Source organism: Gekko japonicus, unplaced genomic scaffold (genome assembly GCF_001447785.1).
Source record: "Gekko japonicus isolate JY-2015 unplaced genomic scaffold, Gekko_japonicus_V1.1 scaffold1317, whole genome shotgun sequence".
Lineage (NCBI taxonomy): Eukaryota > Metazoa > Chordata > Lepidosauria > Squamata > Gekkonidae > Gekko > Gekko japonicus.
This window is the reverse complement of record NW_015174313.1, coordinates 1-20,779: the sequence shown is the minus strand read 5'-3', so window position 1 is coordinate 20,779 and position 20,779 is coordinate 1. Positions and strand designations below refer to the sequence as shown.

General features: G+C 43.7%; 1 protein-coding gene across 1 annotated transcript in view; it reads right to left on the bottom strand.

The window, feature by feature from the left end:
- The window catches only part of TXNDC5 (thioredoxin domain containing 5 (endoplasmic reticulum)), a gene marked incomplete at its 5' end in the record, with an annotated part of 25,575 nt that extends 8,705 nt beyond the window's left edge, over positions 1 to 16,870 (bottom strand). Inside the window, 6 exons of the mRNA XM_015424146.1 lie at positions 1,136 to 1,288; positions 2,758 to 2,844; positions 10,913 to 11,028; positions 11,822 to 11,918; positions 13,848 to 13,953; positions 16,701 to 16,870. Of these exons, the coding sequence (XP_015279632.1) occupies positions 1,136 to 1,288; positions 2,758 to 2,844; positions 10,913 to 11,028; positions 11,822 to 11,918; positions 13,848 to 13,953; positions 16,701 to 16,870 (729 nt within the window). The remainder of the gene's footprint in view (positions 1 to 1,135; positions 1,289 to 2,757; positions 2,845 to 10,912; positions 11,029 to 11,821; positions 11,919 to 13,847; positions 13,954 to 16,700) is intronic.
- Positions 16,871 to 20,779: the final 3,909 nt, after the last annotated feature.

Here is a 20,779-nt window from a genome sequence, read left to right as displayed (position 1 = left end):
CTGCGCCCGGCTCCGTAGCGAGGCCTCGGGACGCTGCAGCCGCCCGGGCCTCGCTGTTTCTCCCCCTTGCCGTCCGGCTCCGAACTGAGGCCCCGGCGGCTGCAGCCGCCCGGGCTTCACTTTTCCCCAGCCGTCTGCTCGCCCGGCCGGCAGGGCCTCCCCGCTCTGGGCCCCCCCCCTGCTCGCCGCTCGCCGCTTCCCTCCCAAGCAGCGGCGGCAGTTACAGAGCGTCTCCTGCGCACGTGCAGGAGACGCTCTTGCACTTTCGGGGGGATTTAAACATCCCCCGAGATTTTTTTTCAGCTTTTTTATTTTTGTGCACACGTGGGGACTGGCCCACGTGTACACAAACCTCCCCCGGCCCCCCAGCTGCCCCCGGAGCGCTGATTTAGCAATCCGCACTCCGGGGGCAAGTTGGCTATTAGATATATGGATTTATTCCTGATGTAAGCCACCCTGAGCCCTGCTCGCGGGGAAGGGCGGCCAATAAATCAAATATAATAAATAAATAAAATAAATGGGAGACCAAATGTGAAAAGCCGAATCCTAAACATATACATGACTATAATCAAATGCCAATTCATGTGTCACACAGCCAGTTTTGTGGCAATCTGCACTACACCCCTTGAAAATCCAGCATATGAACAATGCAGGCACAATGAACAGTCCTATCAGGTATTTTGGCTCTCTGCCTCTACACATATCTTGATCCTTTAGCACCTTCTGGTTTATGGTAATCCCTCCTTTCCTGTCCATTTCTTCTGTGTCTCCGTGCTGTGATACCATTCAAGACAGATACTACTATGTTTGCCCCGGCCACACAGAGTGATGTCACAAGGGTCATGACTGAATGAGAAGGAGGCAGCAGGAAGTGGCTCTACCACATGACAGGAAGTGAACATTCTGTATTCAACTATCTAATTAGGTTATTCTGCACAAAAGGCTGAGTCACTAAGAACTATTTTCTTTGGAAAGGTATCTAAAGGACAGTATGAAAACAAAGCAGTCAATTAATTCTTCCACTGAATGCCGCAAAGGAATGTCCAAAGCTACAGTTGAGGTGGAGCTGTGGCACCAAATCACTGGAATAACTTTTACTGTAAGAAACTTATTTAAGTAGAAATTTAGATCCCACCTCTCCCTCAGGAATTATTTCTCGTGGTGGTGGTGGTGGTGGTGGTGCCTCAGTAGGCTTAGCATCACCTGAATCATCTTCGGAGGTTTTCAGCTGGGAATCCACATATTCCTTCAAGGAATCCAAGTCTCTCTTTCCTTTGTACTGGTCAGCCTACAGAGAGATCACGTAAATTATTAATTCAGGAATCGCTTCCCAAAGTTGTACCATACAAAGGCAATTTTGCAAAGCTGCTGCAGAATACTTATATCTGATTTATAGCATCCTTTCAAATGTACTAGTGGTCACAGTCATCCTGCTTGCGGGCTTCCTAGAGGCAGCTTGGCTGGCCACTGTGTGAGCAGAGTACTGGACCTGATGGGCCTCTGGTCTGATCCAGCATGGCTCTGCTTATGTTTCTAACTTGATTCACATCTGTCGGTTATGGTGCCAGACTAGCATCTGGGAGACCCAAGTTTGAATCCCTACTCTGCCATGGAAGCTTGCTGGGTGATCCTGGGTCAGTCACACGCATTCAGCCTATCCTACCTCATAAGATTGTTGTGAGGATAAAATGAAAGTGAAGGGAACAATGCAAGCTGCGTTGGGTCTCCAGTTGGTAGAAAGGGCAGGGTATAAATGAAGGAGATAAATAAACAGTGTCTATAATTAAAAATGCAAACACATCTAGAATGCTGTCCCGAGACAAGCTGTGTAGGAACAAATCATACTGGAAGAGACGTTAATGACTAAGGCCATCTTAAATCCAGGCAGATGTCTAGGGCACAACTTTGTAAGGGGCAATATTTTGGCTACAGCAGCAGACAGAAGGCATTTTTGCTGATTAAAGATGGGGTGGAGGTAGATTTGATGGGCCAAGAAACAGGTGAGTCCTACAAAAAGAACTGCACATGCCATGGAATGGATGATTAATCTCCTACATGATCCTCACGGACAATCTTCTGTGAAGAGTATGACCCTCAAGCATTCAGTGCTGCAGTGAATCGGTACTATAATTTTCATCTGAAAGGAACACAATAGCCTTCTAGCAACTCTTTGTAAAAACTGGGGTTCGGAAATAAAATTCAGAATCTTTTTTTGTAATTCCAGCACAAAATAAGTATCTACTTAATGGAAGGATGAACTGTGCTACTTGGCAACTTGTGGTTAATATGAGCTGCGGTTATTTAAAACATCAACTAGAGGATCAGGTTCTCAACAGTTACAAAACTGGGATGGGAGGAAGGCTGAGGCTGGGAGCATCTTTTTATCAGCCGAACGAAATCTGGGCTGTGTTCCTCCTCTATTGTAGGTACTTGGTGGTCAGAGACAGGAGCCTTTGGTATAGGCCAAAGGGCCTTTAGTGCATGGCTTGGCACCTGTGATGCTGAGTGTGCCAAACTAGTAAAACCAGAACTAGCCCGGGGTTTTGGAGCACAGTGCTGTACATGCCTACATCTAAACTGTACTTCTGCATTTATTATGTGAGCACCTTTGAGTCCCCAAATGTGGGAAGAAAGTGGGACATGTGCTTAAATAATAAATAACAGTCAGAAGTCTTGCACAGGATTAAAGGTCAGATCTGCTACATAAAGGATGAGACAGTTCTAATCTCACAGTATTAGTTCATAATACGCTCTCACCTTTTCTCCATCTTTGAACCAAAGGAGGGTTGGATAGCCTCGCACTTGGTATGTCGAGCAGATTCCAGAATTCTGTGTGCAGTCCACCTAAATCAGAGGACAATTGAAATAATTCTCAAGTGCAACAGAAGAGACTGCAGTAACATTTGTTTCAGTTTGACTATGGTCACAGGATCACACAGTGGACTTACTGTGATGGTTTCTTCTCATCGCTGGACTCGAAGAATATCCTTAATATTGGGTTACTATGCCTCCTCCTTGCTCTGTGAACAGGGCTTATGAAAATAAGTTTTGCAAGGCTCCCTCCATCCTTTGGATTTGGAACCTAATTCTTGTCCTGCCAAGCTTCCAAGGAAGACAGGTCCACCTCCATGTAGAAACTGCTAATGGGCAGTGTCTTCGAGGAAAAGGTCCCCATCCCAGTAGGAGAAACAGTGTTCCCCCACCGATTCTGCCGCCATCAGTGAACATAGAGGATACCTCCCAATCCACTGATGAGAAGAAACCCTCATGGTAAGTCCAACGTTTTGTTTTCCATTAGTGGGTGAAGGTATTCTTAATATTGGGATGCTGAAAAGCTGAAGGAGCCCAGGTAGAATAGTCAAGATGGGGAGAAATCAATGGAGAACCTCCTGTTGGGAGAACTCTTCTGCTGAAAGGGCCTCAGCTGAGGCAAACTCATCTGGCTTGTGGCGCCTCACAAAGGTTGAGGCTGAAGTCCACGTAGCTGCCCTACAGATTTTTTTCCCCATATGTGTGTTAGTGGAAAGGGCTGCTGAACTAGTCGCCACCTTGGTGGAATGCGCAGTGACCCCCAGATAGTGCTGGTGGGTGCTGGATCCTGTAGGCCAGGAAGACACAGGCCTTGATTCATCTGGCTATAGTCAACTTAGATACCTCCTTTCCTATACTAGGGAGAAGGAAGGAAACGAACAAACAAGAGTCTGACAGTCTGGAGGCAGCTGTATGCTAGATACGTAGTGCTCTCTTGACATCTAGTTTGCACCAGTCTCATTCTTTAGGATGACTTGGATGAGGACAGAAAGAGGAGAGACAGATCTCCTGGTATCTGAGGAGCGTGGAGTTTACTTTCAGCATGACGGGTCTGTGCATTAGGGTCACAGAGTCCTTCTGGAAAGAGACTCTTCTTAACTGAGAGTGCGGAGAGTTCTGAAACCCTCTTGGCCAGTGTGATGGTGATGAGAAAGGCTATGCTGAAGGCCAAAATCTGCAAAGGAGAGGATTCCAGAGGCTCAAAAAGAGGCTCATGAAAAACTCTGAGGACTGTATGGTGGACCCACAAAAGGAACCTATGTCTAAGCATGAGGACTGGAAGAGACGTTCCTATGAGAAAACACTTGATATGGTTGTGTCTACAGATGGGTTGGCCTCCTCTCAGCCGGAGATCCAAAGACGGGGCACCTACAGGTCGCCAGAGAACGTTAGGCCAGAGGCCCTGCTCTAGGCCATCTGGGGAGAAGAATCTGTGTTGCTTGCTGAAAGGGTCTTAAACCTCTTCCTGTGACATGAGAGCTGAGGTTTCATGGCCTTAAGGGAGAACTTAAGGGAATTTTTGAAAGTGTTGTCCCCATCCTTGGGAAGAACAGTACCAGAGAAAAGACCAGCCACTGAGACTTCCACCAGTGGGACCTTGAGCGCCTTCATGGTGGTGTATGGTAGTAAATACATCCATTTTGCAGTGGATGATAGGTCTCTCCCCTCTCTGGGATGGTCCATTCACTATAGAGGGCCTCACTAAAGGAGTCAGGAAAAAACACAGTGGAAGAAGTAAGAGGAAGGTTGTAAGAAAAAAAAAAACCCTTGGAGTTACAATGATCAGAAGTGTTCGGAGGAATGGCAGGTGGAGCCCGAACATTTCCAGCCTGGTGACCTGCTGTCTTCTTCCTGCTGTTGCTGAAGAAGCCTGGTGAAAGCTGGCCACAAAGCAACAGTATCTTCTTCCCCTGACCACTCCCCCTTCCTCCCTTTCAGAGTCAGAGGATCCAGCAACTCTGTAAGGCCATAGAGGGCTGATTGCCTGGGCCTGCAGACAGGGAAATGGGCTGACATGAAGCCACGTGCACTGAGGCCTGGAAGAACTTCCAGGGAGAGTAGGAAGCAGGGCCCCCTGAAAAATGGTGGCTACAGGCATGGGAGTGCTTTTTTGTCTTTTTTTGGGGGAAAGAAGTAGAAAAAGAAGAGGAAAGAGGAGAGTTCTTCCCTTTTTCTGCGGTGTCTCCTTTCCCCCGTCTTTTTTGCCTCAGATCCTGTTGTACGTCTGTCTCTGGGTCATTCATGAATGCCTGGGCGAAGGGAAGCCTCATCTAGAATAACTGGAAAGGTCAGGGGGAGCACCTCTCCCCTGGAAGAATGGCTGAGTTGCTGCTGCTGCCACCACCCATTTCCTCCTTGATCCATTTATGTGGCGGTGCGATGGGGGAGGAGTGTCAGAAGGCGGCGATACTCGCTTCCGTCTCTGGAGTGAGAGAACGGGCCTACTGACTTGGTGCTGGGGGGCGGCTCTCCCTTGGGGCCTGTCTGCTGCTAAAGCCTCGATGTGGGAGAGGGCCATCTGGACTCTCTCTGTCCCCACCAAAAGCATCGATGGGGGAGATGGAAGCAGCTACAGAGGAGCCAGCCGCTACTGCAGAGGCTTGAGACTGCTCTGAAACGAGATGAGAGGTAGAGCCAGGTTTCAGCTTGGCTCCTGGCAAAGCCAGCTGCTCCCCCAGGGATTGACAGCATTTCTTTCTGCTTGTCCCCACTGCCATTGCAATCAGGCAGGAAGCAGGGGAGACGTGGATGACTTCTTGTGTTGCTGCATTTTTTGTTCTCTTGCTCTCTCCTTCTTAGCTTTTCAGCAAACAAACTGAGGAAGTCTGTCCAGCCACGGAGCAGCCAGGTCAAGGACGGGGTTCTGCCTCCAAACAACCAAGGAAGCTTTGCAAAAATCATTTCCATAGGCCCTGCCCATGAAGCAAGGAGAAGGCATAACCCAGTGCTAAGGATACCTCCCTTCACTGATGGAAATGAATAAGATACCATGAGAGAAAAAACACATAACCACTGAAAAAAATAACACAAGGGAATGAGGCTTTCATTACATTACTCTTTGAGGAATGCAGTAACCGAGGAGGAGACTGGAATGCAATGAAGATAGCTAATAAAGGCCAAGACTGTGAAGAGACTTAAAAGTGTAGACAAATTTGAAATCAGTGGAAACCAATAACAAAAAAACATAATGGGTTGGATCCTATGGAGGATCTCTGCTGATGGAAGGGGAGGGTGATCTACACTAATCTCCCACTTGCTGCAGATCTCTGGCTTTTTTGGGGGGGGGTTGGGCTGCAGCAGGAGAGAGGAAAGGAAGTTGTGTTCTGCTGATGGAAGTCATTTGTCAGCAGAAATTTTCAAAACGATCCAAATAATAAAAATGTAACATGATTAAAATGGAGCAAAAGAAAATTAAGCAAAAAGGGCTGAGAGTATGGCTAACGAGTCAGAGCCAGATGTCATCAAGGGAACAGGAAGAAAGCAAACCAAGGCACTGGGAACGGACAAGTCTTTTTAAGTATGGTAAAGCAGGGGTCTGGATCAGTGCAGTAAGAGACAATATCGACAGACCTCTATTAAGATTTCTACACAATATTCTGGAGACACCTCAATGTGTGTCTGGAAGAGCCCTGGGAGCAGAAGTTGGGGAGATGTCTTATGAAGCAAAGGCCTGGGGAAGAGCATTCAATAAAATAAAAAAATCTAATAAATAAATAAAATTTGAAAATCAGGACTCTAAAATCAAACCCGGATCTAAACCTCATCGGACTAGTTAAGCTGGACCACCACACAAGTGATTGGGACAGATTACTGGACCATAAACTATTATGTCTGGGGATCGTCAAAGAAGACGGGGACGGCAAAGGATGAGATGGTTAGACAGTGTCAGCGATGCAACGAACATGAAATTGAGCCAACTTCGGAGGACGGCGGAAGACAGGAGAGCCTGGCGGGAGATTGTCCATGGGGTCGCGAAGGGTCGGACTCGACCGTGTGACTGAACAACAACAATCGTCCATGACGTGATAGAAGTCATGAGTAGACAAGAACTGTCACAGCTTATTAGAAGACATTTGAGAGACTTTGACTATCAGAGCACAGAGTGTGCTCAACCTTTTCAGTACCCATTCAGCCGCCCAACAACAATGCCGAAATATTTATCTGAGATAATTCTTTCAAAGTATAGAAGGGCATTCAAGCTAGTGTGCCTGAATGCCCTACCTTCAGCTGGGATGTCAGGAAGATTTAATGGGATTTCATACTCAAATCAACTCCGTAATTGCGACAGCAGTAAAATTGACTCTGTAGATCATATTTTTCTTCATTGTTCCAAATTTTCAGCTCTACGAGATTAACTGATCTCCCCTTTATTTAACCAGGACTTCCTTTCTCTAGAAGCAAAATCATCCTGGTTACTTAGAGACAAAGACAAACAAACTACTCTGCATGTGGCAGAATTTCTAGCAGCTGCTGTCAAATCACATGACAACTCTTGCAGTAGCAACCTTTAAATTCTTCCATGTTTTCCTGTGGAACAAGGTTTATTGTGGAATGAGGGTTTGCTTTTTATAACAATGGTTGCAAAAACAGTCAAGACAATAAATAAATAAATAAAAATAAGTCTAACCCCCCCCCAGAAATAGGACAATGGCTGAAGAATATTTATTTATTTATTTTTTGAAAATTATGCAGCCTTCCCACCTGATCAGGGTCCCCAAGGCAGAATATCAAAGCAAATCTTTTTCAGAACTGGGGAAACAGCAGGATGTATAAAGTGAAAAGAGATAACACCAGAAGAAACTGAAAAAAATGAAAAGGTAGATGAGAGGAGAAAGAAGAGAATATTATGAAAAAAGGACCCACAAAACAGAAAGCAACATCAGAAGAAGAAACTGGACAAAAAAGATCGAGGACAAATGTTTATGGATACAGAAGTAGAAGGAACCCAAAGAGGAGGATAATGAACAACAAATAATAGAATTATGGATAAAATACTGGGTAAAGCCATCAGGAAAACAATTGAACAGACAGAGGAGAATGACAAAAGAGTAGACAAAAGCAATCCACAGAAGTTGAAGACAAGTAGAGGAAGATAAAAGAAGAACGATGTCTTAATAGAAGATAAAGCAGATGAACAGGTTGAAAGCATTAATTTTATGTGAACTGAGTTGGATTTATACCAAAGATGTTCACAACACAAAGGACCAGTGCTCCCTCTAAGCTGAGTTAGTGTGAGCTAGCTCACAGTTTTTTAGCCTCCGGCTCATGCATTTTTGTCTTAGCTCAGGAAGGACAGCTCCAGAGCAAACTGATTTATGCAGGAGCCAAATCGCTTGCTCACAACTTTCATGCTAATAGCTCATGAAGTAGAATTTTTGCTCACAAGACTCCAAAGCTTAGAGGGAACATTGCAGGAATCAAACAACAACAGTTACAGAAGGGATACAACCAAGGCCAGAGAGGATTGAAAATACAGAAAATTGAAGGAAACAGGAGTGACAAAGTTGAAATTATGGGAGGGTGCAGAAAAAGATGCAGCAGCCAAATCAGCCAAGCAGGAGGGAAAGAACTTGAAACTGGAAATACAACATTACCCACCAAATTGTAGAAGAAAAGAGTAGGAAAATGTCAATGAACCATAAAAGAGAAGCCTTTCCCCCAAATATGTCAGGGCTTCCTTATACAAATTTTGCATATAACACAGTTTTTCCATTTTCCACTTTTCACAGCTTAAGGCTAAGCACGCTGCTACCTGAGCACAGATTTGTTTACTGCACCATCTTTCAATGGTGCACTATATTCACTACACACAGTGTAGTGCTGGGTGCCGCATTGCCCAAGTGGGGCTACAGCTCTCTAGTCAGGATACTGTGGACACAATTCAGATCTTAAGAGGTCCATAATTGGCATGTGGCCTGGGCTTTCCCCCTAACCTTAATCTCTCATTAATTTTAAAATCAGAAGAAAGTTATTAAAGAAGTGTTTACCACTTGTAGTTTCTACTACCAAATATAAGGTTCTGCTGTCTAATTTGCAAAACTGCCACTGTTTGATGATAGACATCTGTGTTCAAAGAGTTTATATTTAGAATTCTAAAGTTCTTAATGTTTTGGGGTATATGCTTCTGTTGATATTTCTGTTCTTTAGGAAGCACTTCCTAAAGTCAAAGCATTCAGTGTTCTGCTTTCATAGCTTATATTTCCCCCAAAATACGATCTGATATATTTCTACTTGTGCTTTCAATGACTTCAGGACTTCATGGTTCATTATTTTTCTATAATGTATTTGTTTTATTCCAATCAGCTAGTGATACTGTTTTCAGTCCAGACCCTCTCTCAGTGACCTAATCTATCATCGCTTTAGGTGTTCTGTATTGTTTTTTAACCTCATCCCATTTCCTAGTTTGTCATTTTATAGTTAACAAATCACTTATTCTGTATTATCTCTGTCTCTAAGCCTTTCACGTCTTACTTTCTAGTTGACACCCTTACCCCTGCTGTTCTGAACAGCAAGACTACAGTGGAACAAATCGATGCCCTTTCCTACGAGTTGAGTTTATTTCCATTTACAGTCCACCTTTCTCGTTCGGACTAAAGACAGATTTCCAGTATGACTGAACTATTCAGTCAATCAATAAACCTATTACAAAGTATGATGAAATTTGACTGACGACAGTATTTGAATGTAACAGCAAAGATTCCTAGTTAAACCTATTCAGTCGATCAGCAAGTGGATTACAAAATATGATAATGCTTGAGTCTAACAGAAAAGATTCCTAGAAAAACAACTGAATACAGGGGTGGGGGTGGGCTAGGACCAGAAGATAAAACAAAAACAACTTATCACTAACAGGAATCACCTCCTGAGATGATCCATTATATCCCAGCTCCCAGTTCTACTCCTCTACAAGAAATGACCTGAACAAATCTGTTTTGCACATTTCACAAAATGATAGAAAGAATAGCAGGCCTTCCTACTAGTCTCAAGTAGACTGTTCCGTAATGTTGGAGCATTCTATACAACTTGAGTTTGGAAGTTGACTATAAGGGGAGACCGATGAAGACTGCACTATAGTAGTCTAGCCTCAAGGAAATCGTAGCACAGATCCATGTGGCCACATCAGCCACGTCAAGCTAACTGGAGCTGGTAGAACACCATTTTTGGAGCTGCATCAGCTTGCTTTCCAGCAACAAAGCTGGATCCAGAATCACCCTTAAGCTCTCAACTGTGTCAGTGAGCGACAACTGAACAATTGTCCTCAGCTAAGAACTTTGCAAAAGCGTCACAGCTGCCTGTCAAATCCGGGGAGCTTACAGGCTCAGCTCAGATACTTCCCACCTTTCAGTGTACCCCAGATGCTTTTACATATTCAGGATTCCAGATTCATATTTATCTGCCCCCGCATTTTGAACCTGGGGGGGGGGGACCAGCTGGGAGAGGACAACACAGAGCAAAAGAGTTTCTCCTCTCAAAATAGCATCTTCTCAAAGTTACTTTTTTTTAAATTAAATTGGCCTTCTTTGCACATGTTTGAATGTAGCATGTAGTTTTGCCCCCAGAAATCATCGCTAAACCTAATGCATGGGTTTTGTCTGAACCTGAATAGCTTAGTGGTTGAACATCACAGACAGGGTGAGCAACCTTTCTCATCAGAAAGGCCAGAGAGACATGGGTGCAGCCACCAACAGGTATGCCAGTACTCACACACAAGCCTGAAGATGGAAAGGAATGGGCTCTATTGTCATTAAAACGTTCTACTTTTTCCTCCTTTAAAATGACAAGCCCCGGCGAGCATGGCTGACTTCCTACTGACAACTAGTACACTTGCCCGAGAAGAATCCCTCCTCCTGGGTAAAAGTTTGCGAAGTGCAATGCTGTCGTTGCCTTGCAACACACAGCTGCGCACAGCAGAGCAATACATTATTTGTGGGTTTGGCTCTATTAAACACACAGCAAAACACCAGGAAATTCTAAAGTGAAGCTACACAAACTGGTCATAAGAAAGCACAGATTCAACACAGTTAAGTGTGATTCATGGGGCTTTTGCAAATAATGTGACCTCTGCATAACAAAATCTAGCTATCTGGCCAATCCAACATACCTTGCCAATCTTGACAGTCTCAGAATTTTCAAGGAACAGAGCCAGCTGTTCCCACGTTGGAGCCAATGCCTTGCAGTGGCCACACCATGGGGCAAAGAATTTGATAAAGTGACTGCCTTTAAAAGAAAAAAAAATGCATACATAAAACACAGCCATAGGCAAGCCACTATTTTTTCCGGCTTCCTTTCCCGACTTAGTCTGCAATACGGGAATAATTACAGTGACCAACCTTAATGGGTTGTTGTAAAAATTGAGGAGCGTGTAATTAAGAAGTACTTTGAACAGCCTAAAAGATATATATAAATCAAAGGTATTTCTGTAGCATCTCATTACTGTTATATTCAAATACACTGTAACATCTGGAAACAAAAAGCACACTAATAGTACTCTGCGAACAGAATGTGGTATTATATCACTGCAAGATAAATTTTTATAAAAACGCAAGTTCTGTATTTTAAAATGTCAACGTTTTCATTTCCAAAGGGCTTTAGCCTTTATTATATGCTTTGTACAACTCTGACAGGTAAGATACTAGTACCAAATATGAAACACCTTTCCCAAACACATTTGTTTGGTGCTCATAGTATTATCCTTCAGGCAGCAAGTGGCAATTTTCCTTTTCTCCTAAAGCTTGTGGCAAGAGACGTTTCCAGAACTGTTTGTGGCTTTTACCTATGATTGAGGCTAATGCTTTCAATCTTTTAATAAAAACCTATAAACCATTCCTCTTCAGGCCAAGAGACAGCAGCTTCCCACGACCACACAATGGGTCTCTGGAAGAACTAGAAGTTGGACACAGTCCTTTAGCTCTGTGCTCAATGCACTTGTTGCCTGGGCCACACCAAAGCTCTGCATGTCCTAGAATTAGTACTAGAATTAGTACTAGAATTTACATTATTAGGTAACTACCTTCTGCTATATGTGTTTTGAAATTAGCTGCTGAGAGCTCATACAGTCCATGCCTTGATTCAGGGTCTTTTGGAGTCTCCGATTCAGATTCTTGCTCCTATTTTTTAAAAAATCACATTAAGAGAATACAAGATTAGCGTAATTATATAACAAAGAGAAGAGCAGGTTATAGACAATAAAAGCTCTCTTCGCCGACACTCACGGGGCATGGCAGTAGCTGATTATTTAAATGTGCTGGGTACTCAAGCTGCTCTCCGTCTTGCCTCCTACCAGAGGGACCTGCAGTGACCAAAGCCCACTGGAAACACCCCGGCAGGACCCTTCCCCTTAAACCACAGAGCCACCCTATACGGCAAGCCAGGCAGACGAGCTGTTTTAGAGAGGCTGAGGGGGGAAGGAGGGACCCGATGCTGACATCAGCTGGTGGCACCAACTGTCAGAAGCCCAGCAACAGACAAAGGCCTCAAGACGGCTGGCTGGAGAGGCAGGAGTGGCGTGGTGGCCAAGGGGGAAGAGCTTGTCTGGACAAATTAAGTGTCAGATAACAAAGGAGCTGCGGTGGCTCAAGTGGTTAAGACACTGAACTGCAGGCTGTGGAAGGTCGATAGTTCAGCAGTTCGAGACCCGGGTGCTGCAGGACGGAGTGAGCTCCCGTCTCTAGTTCCAGCTCCTGCCAACCTAGCAGTTCAAAAGCAAGAAATTGCAAGTAGATAAATAGGTACCACTTCGGTGGGAAGGTAACAGCGTTCCGTGCGCCTTGGTATTTAGTCATGCCGGCCACATGACCACGAAAACGTCTTCAGACAGCGCTGGCTCTTCGGCTTTGGAACGGAGATGAGCACCGCAACCCTAGAGTCGGATTCAACTGGCTTTCGAGCAAGGGAACCTTTACCTTTACTAACAAAGCTATTACTAGTGTAATGACACTGTAAGACTGCAGGTCACACTCGCCAGTTGAAGCAGAGGGGAAGTGAGGCTATTCCCTCTGGAGGAATTTGACGCGCAGTCGTGAGATCACACTTCCCTTTGTAGCCGCAAGCTCAGCCCGTCACTGTGTGATCAGACGCAACTGCGGGTGAGTCAGGGCTTTTTGGCTGTTTGTTTCCCATGCGCATAAACAAGGAATCACACCTCCACACTGAGGGCCCCCTATGGGGTATGCGATGATGCGCATACTGCGAAGGGGGGGGGGAGATGGCCTGATCATCCCGATGGCTTGAGAGTGTACTTGAGCAATCAGAGAGGGGAAAGTCTGTCTGTGGCCTGTCAGAACCCGTTTACTACCGGACTTTCCCCTGTGTCTTTTATCCTGTCTTTTATCTCCACTTCTGTGGCAGAGCAGCACAGGTTGCCCACGCTGCAGGACGCTTCCCAGATGTTGATGTCTAATTGCTCCCTTTAAATCCGTAAGGCATTCACACCTGTGTCGGATCCAAAGGCGCATGTGATCGCAGCCTCAGTCATAAACTATAACTATAAACGTGATGACCACTGTTCACATTTTTAGTCTGTTTTTGGAAAACAGACTGATGACAGAACTGAATTCAGTAACTCAAACGTATTTGGGGCAAAAATTACTTTCTTTTCCTATGGAAAAAATGTTATAAGTCTAGATAAAGCAAGGCACTTTCTTATGCTATCATGCCTGGGACAGCCAGGCTGTGGGAGTAGAAGCAGCAAGAGCAATTCTTATCATCAGAAGAGGCAGATTCAAGAGCAGCTGGAGCCCGAAACGCTCTCAGTGTACCCTACTATCCCACAAACAACATGGGCAGTTTGTATCTGGCTGAATGCAGAAATAAATGATCGACAAAGACAAAAGCTCACTGTCCACATTATACCCAATTCCTTCCCTGCAATGAAAACAGAAGGATTTTTTTTTACATGTGGGTGTTTACTGTAATGCATTCTATTGTATTAATACTTTTTTGTTATTACAAAGATTTCTCTGTCATCTATCCTGAGAAGAAGGCATGCTCTGTTCACTTACAACAGAGTCCTGAGAAGGCATGCTCTGTTCACTTACAACAGATTCCTCTTTTAGATTCTGCAGCATCCAGTTTTCCAGTGACTGAAAGTCTCTACCTCCTTGATACTTCAGCGTTTCTCGGTCTGGTCTAAATAATTTTAGGCTGCAAATAGTTGAAGACAATGAGACAAATGTGTTCAAGGTCATAAAAGCTTGAAACATTCTGAAAACAATCACAGTTATCGCATTTTGTCAGAACTGAAAGAACAGTAGTCACAATGGTCCTTTTAATCCCAGGTTTTGAGAGTTCCGTCAGTTTCAATAACACATTATGCCTTCCAAGTGCTGACCTCTGGTACTGCTCTGAAAACTTCCAAACAGCTTTTGAGGTAAAGACAGATTTAAGATTGTAATTGTGGAAGTGGTGATTTGAATACAAATCTCTGTCAAGACAACATACACACATTCAGCTGTTCTGGACTGAGCTCTAGAATAATCTGGTTCTGCAACTTTCTATCACATTAAAGGAAAAGCTGTTTGAGAAAGGCACCTATTGGCTAGTGCTTCTCACAGTACCAATATACTTTTCCACCAAAGCCTTAGAGCAGCTTTTAAACTGGTAACATAAAAAGTGGCTGTATATATGTATGAAGGCTGCTTTAAAAACTATAAAGGAAGAGCACACCTGAAGGATGAAGGAGAAGCAAGACAGAGCTGATCCAGTATTTATTTACAAGACATCTATATGTGCACCACTTACAGGTGACACATCCACTGTGACCACTGCAGAAGTATGGATCTGCATTTATATCCCTTCACTTTATATTAATCATGCTTAATATTAAGAGTGAGTCTTCCAATCTGACCAACTGGTGAAAATTTCTGGTCTTGCTTGCTGAAACGTTTACAGGATGTTCAAAGTCTCTAACAAGCACACAAGGTCCATTGAATCACGCAGACAGTATCTCTCTGTTGTCTTGGCTCTTCCATAAGCTACTATCCTATTTGGAAGTGGTGTCACTACTGACTGAGAAAAAAACCCAGAAATTATTTCTAACAGGATTCATTAGGCTATTAAGAAAGTTGCTTCTCTGAACTGGCATGCTGTTTGAACTGTGACTTCATTTAAAGATGATTTGGTCAACACATGATGTGTACATTTCTTTCTCAAAAGTATGCTGATCAATTCAGATACCTGCTAATCATTATTTGATTGTTATTTTTACGAGTTACCTAAACATGTTACCTAAATGCGTACAAAAAACCCTCATCCCAGAATACATGAAAAGGGCGTACAGGATTGGATCCAGTGCAAGAATCCTTGATCTTCCCAGTTTTCCACTCCCTTCCGTCAGCCATTCCCAATCCTGGAAAAGTGTACTTCAAGGTACCCAGCCACGTGGCTCAGAAGATTAGAGTGGAGAGGGGGAAGGGGGGCAAAATTGTTTTCTTCTTCCACATTCAACAGTGGACCTTTGCTCACAGAACAGGCAAGAGGGAGCAATAAACCTTCCCGGAGTCAAAAATGGCTGCTGGGGAGAGGGGAGACTCTCACCACTTTCCACTGACAGATTGCAAGATCCAACCCACGGTCTCCTCCGCATCACTCACTGAATGAAGACAACCAGTCTTTATTTGCACCACCTGATAACCTCCCCTTTATAAGCTGAGAGCGCTGTAGCTGAGAGTCACACAGCCTCGAGAATCACAGATTGTCAAGACGATGTACCCCTGTGCTTTTCCTGACAACTGCTCTTAAGACTGCTAAACCAGTTATGCAGAATATAGAACGCTGCATTTTATATGAAGAACCTCAAGACTCTTAAACGAATAAAAATGCTAGGAAACGGTCCAGAGACTGACGGACAGACACGGCAAGTTAAGCCCTTTGATAGCTGCAGTCTACCAATAAGCGTCAGATAATTTACAGTAAATATGAAACTGAACAGCTGTCAGCCTCACACAAGTTCCGCTGGGATGGCCTAAGGTTATGTAAATCCCGTAACAGGGAGGAAGTCCACAGGGAGAAGCCGTCTCTACAGAATCACCCAACGGGCTCCCCCTGCCAAGAAGTGTAGATGGATATTTGGAATTACAGTTTGAACTTTCGGGGTTTCATTAATCACTTTCTTTCCTGACTTAGCAATAGAAAAATGCATTGAAAGGAAGGAAATGCTCAGCAATGGCTGTACCAGATCAGGTGTGGTCTGTATCACCACCGCCCAGTGGAGCAACTGAACGGTCTTCTGCTAGCTATAAAACTGTTACATCAGTCTGGTGCAATTACACAGCTGTTCTTATCCTGGCATAGGCAAACAAATGGGCATGTTTATTACACCTCTTGCTATAATCTGGGAGCAGCAATGAGCAAATATCATGCATATTTTATCACGGAATGCTGCTTTTATTCACTCGAGCAAGGCTGGTTAAAGCAACGTACAATGTTAAGGGGTTTTAAAAAACAGAGACCATCTCCTTGCTAAATTAGCTGTTGCCAGCATAAAGTCACAGTCGCAGGAGGAGGAAAAACTGAATTCCGTTCCGTCCCAGATATAAAACTGAATCTAGTGCAACAGTATGATACTTCAGAACCACATGGCAGCAAGGTAAGCCTGTTGAAACTGAGCCTTTGATTACTAAGATGTTACCGAAACAAAAATCAAGTGCAGTTACTTTCATCAAGTCATCAGAGGCATACAGACCCCCCCCCAAAGAAATAGATGGAAAGAGAAAAGATTAAGAGTCCAGTAGCACCTTATTACAGACTAACAAAAACTGTGGTAGGGTATGAGCTTTCGTGAGTCATTGCTCACTTCTTTTCCACTGGTAGAGACAGTTTAACACGGCTACACATCTTGATCGATCTCCATGGAAAGGGAAGTAGAAGAAAGGTGTACGTTTTAGACTTACGTTGGGTATCCTCTGACACCAAATTCGGAACACAGTGGAGCATCCTTAGTGCAATCCACTTTCACAACATAAATAAATGAATCTTCCACACTGTTGTACTTGTCCCCAAGCTCGTTCCAAGTTGGCTGCAGACGCTGACAGTGTCCACACCTAGGAGAGAAGAAAAACAACTAATACTTTGGAGATGATAAAGTTCTCCATGGATTTCAGCTTGCTCCTGTATTACTGAACTACAGAAGAGCTTTGCCATCCATGCTGTTTTCCCTCTAATTCTTTTTTTTAAAAATTTTATTGAGAGAAATGCAACAGACTATCCATGCTGTTTTCCCTCTAATTCTCACTCATGCAGTTTCGTGGAAACCTATGGGACTTTTGCTTTTATCATTCAGACAGTGGTTTTCAAATTGTGTTCTACGCATTACAGTCGATCAGCAGTATATTCGTGGAAACCTATGAGACTTTTGCTTTTATCGTTCAGACAGTGGTTTTCAAATTGTGTTCTGGGGAAAATCTGATGTTTCTTCAGTGCAATCCTAAAAACATTTTCCTGGGTGTAAGCCCCAATAAACAGACATAAGCAGGATTCCGAGCAGTTCTGCTTAGGATGGCATTGTTAGAAGTTTATGTTCTGCAATACAAAGATCAGTCATGGCCACAGGATATGATCTGAAAGCACATGACACAACAACATTGCTGAAGTTATGTGGATCTGGGTCTAGTACCTGTGTGGAGACCTGCCTGAGAATGCAAATTGACCATTCTACTTTTCTGGAAGAAAGATATTGATCAAATGAACAAAAACAAACAAAAACCCCTGTTGTTATCAGTTGCTTTATACAATGTGCACCCACAAGAGAGTACAGACTATGTTTACGGTGGATGACGACATCTGACAAGACTAGACAACACATGAAATGATGGTGTATCCCACAACACCTCCCAGAACCTCCTACAGTGTACAAGGGGGTTTAATGACACAGGGGCAGAGACCACTAAATGAAGAAAAGATTCTCTGAACACAGATAGTTTGAAAGCCACTGTTGTAACCATCTTTGTGTGTCTGGGACCACATGATGTTACCATACTGCTGAAGCTAAGTAGGTACAGATTTGCTTCTAAACTATTCCGTTGCCTGTGACAGTTCTCCTATACCTCCGAAAATGGCCCCCATAGCCTTTGTAAGTTCTTATAGAGAGCCTGCGCGGTGTAGTGGTTAAGAGCAGCAGACTCTAATCTGGAGAATCGGGTTTGATTCCCCACTTGTCCTGCACATGAAGCCTACTGGGCAACCTTGGGCAAGTCACTGTTCTTTCAGCCCCATCTACCTAAGAAGGTGCCTGTTGTGGGGAGAGGAAGGGAAGCCAAGCCGCCTTTAGATTCCTTAAGGTAGAGAAAAGTGGGGTATAAAAACCAACTGTTCTTCTCCAAAATAGTCCACAACATTTTGTCACAGGTGTAGGCTTGTAACGCTTACTCCTGAACTATTTGTATAAATGTCACAGATCTACGGTTCATGCTTTCCCAGTCCAGGGTTTCTCTATCCATCTCGAAGCAGTCTTACCTAGACCAGAACACACATCATGGTTCTAAATGAACCACACAGCAAGCAAACCCATTTCTGTGGCAATATTTGCAAGTACTTGCTACATATTGATAATATCCATGTCCTCTATGTACCCAGTGGCCATTTGGAAAGGGGGCAGGACAGACCCACAAAGTGAGAGAGAGAGAGAGCACACTGTGCGTACTTGCAAATTTTAACACCGGCCTAGGGTGACTTGCCAAGAGAAGCTTTCGGTAGCACCATACAGATGACCATAATGTGTATTCTGGCTTTGTGTTATGAAGGAGGCATAAATAAAAGGGCAAGGGAGAATAAATCATGCTGTTTCCTTTTGTGCTTCAAGTGTAACATGTGATGGGAGAACCTGTGGAGGAAATGTGTAAATTCTTATCTTAATTAGCTCCCCAGAAAATACACCATTTGCACTTTATTATGCAAAGCCTGGAAAAACTCTAGAACATCCTTATATGATTTTGCTGAATATGATCCACCTTGGGTATGGTGGGGGGGGGGGGACACAGCATGAGACTGCTAGTGCTGATATCACACTTTGTAAAGTTTTCCGTTTGTGGGGCCAAATAAGTGCCCCTGGGGCCACATGATGTTACTATACTGCTGAAGCTAAGCAGGTATAGATTTGATCAGTCCCTTGAATGGAAGACCACTAGTCATGAAACACCAGGATAGCGAACAAGTATGTTAAAAGCATTTTCCCACTTATATATTAACTTCTGAAGGGGAGAGAAAGAGCATTGTTCCAGGCATGCATCGTTTTAGGCTTGTCATTAACATGTCATCTGGTTGCAACCAGTGATCTGAAATTCCCCTCTATGACCAGATGGGAACTCATAGCTCCGACTTGCAGCACATTGTCCAGGATGAACTCTTTGTAACAAAAAAATTAAAACCCATTGGATAAGCTCAAGCTTACTGCTGACTGAACTGGTTTCAGTTATGGAGTATTTTTAGCACCTTGCTTTGTTTTGCAAAGAGCTCAGCTCTCTTCAAAGATCCAGTGGGACCTTAGAAACCAATGACATTTTATTCCAGCATCAGATTTCATGAGAGAAATTATTATTATAATTATGTTATTATAATCTACTTCGGTTTACCTTTTTCTTGCTCTAAAACTGACCTATAGGCAAGGATCTAAAGTTATCTCTGATCAGCTATTTGCATTTGTTGCAGGGACTGCATTAGCTTTAAAACAAGCTGGTACCTGTTTTTAAATGGAAGATACCTGAAAGCTATTCAAGACAGCTTAAGAGGAAGAAAATGGTCACTTGGCTAATGTTGAAAGAGCTTCTATTACTTATTATATCTTTGGGGTGAACTCTGGTAGCAAGTTGCAGCCTGAATTCTAACATCCTCATGGGGAACAGGGGAGAAGAAAGGAGATATGCACGTTTATTACAAATAGCTAATAGATTTGAGGACAATTAATTCTGTTTTGGCTTGAGTTAGCTATAATCTCTTAAAAATAACTGTTAATGAAAGGGATGTAATTGTGGCCACAGTTTTTCTGTATGCTCATCTGAAGTTACATCAAGGTGGGCAGAAAGTCCTACTATACATTTTCCATTACTTTTTAATTTTGTAATCTCAGAACTGACGGGTTTTTCAATCTTTGTTTTATAAGTTCTGCAAATAACAGACAATGACAGAAAAGTGATTTTAAATTACCATATATACTGATGTTACTAAATATTTCTGTAGGCTAGTTAAAGGTAAAGGTTCCCTTGCTCGAAAGCCAGTCGAATCTGACTCTAGGGTTGCAGAGCTCATCTCCGTTTCAAAGCCGAAGAGCCAGCGCTGTCCGAAGACGTTTCCGTGGTCATGTGGCCGGCATGACTAAACACCGAGGCGCACGGAACGCTGTTACCTTCCCACCAAAGTGGTACCTATTTATCTACTTGCAATTTCTTGCTTTCGAACTGCTAGGTTGGCAGGAGCTGGAACTAGAGATGGGAGCTCACTCCATCATGCGGCACCCGGGTCTCGAACTGCTGAACTACTGACCTTCCACAGCCTGCAGTGCAGCGTCTTAACCAGGCGGACCTTGTGAATTCTGTAATCACTGGAATCTTCCATGTGTCCCACTTCAGGCACTCCATCACTCTCACGAGCAAACTGCAGCCACAATAACTTTTTTTTTTAGAGGTTAGCTAACTAGGGTAGTTTAGGCCCAACTGCAACCATGACATTGGTGAGAAAAAAAATGGGTCTCCTGCTCAGTTTTCGGTCCAGATTAGGCACGACACGTTTAGTGTTAGCATGCCAGTGATCTGCAGTCCGGGCAGATTGCATAGGCAAATAATTCTACCCCACCAGCGTCCTATTTAAATTAAGCCTCTCATGTGCACTCTTGTTTTTAAAAGACATTTGGAACACAAAAGATTTTTCACATGATATGTGCAGGAGCATATCAATGAGCAGGGGGGTTGAAAGATTAATACCCTGGCCCAATCCCCAGAGGGAGAAAGTCTGAAATATTGTAACCTTAGGGAAGATGTTA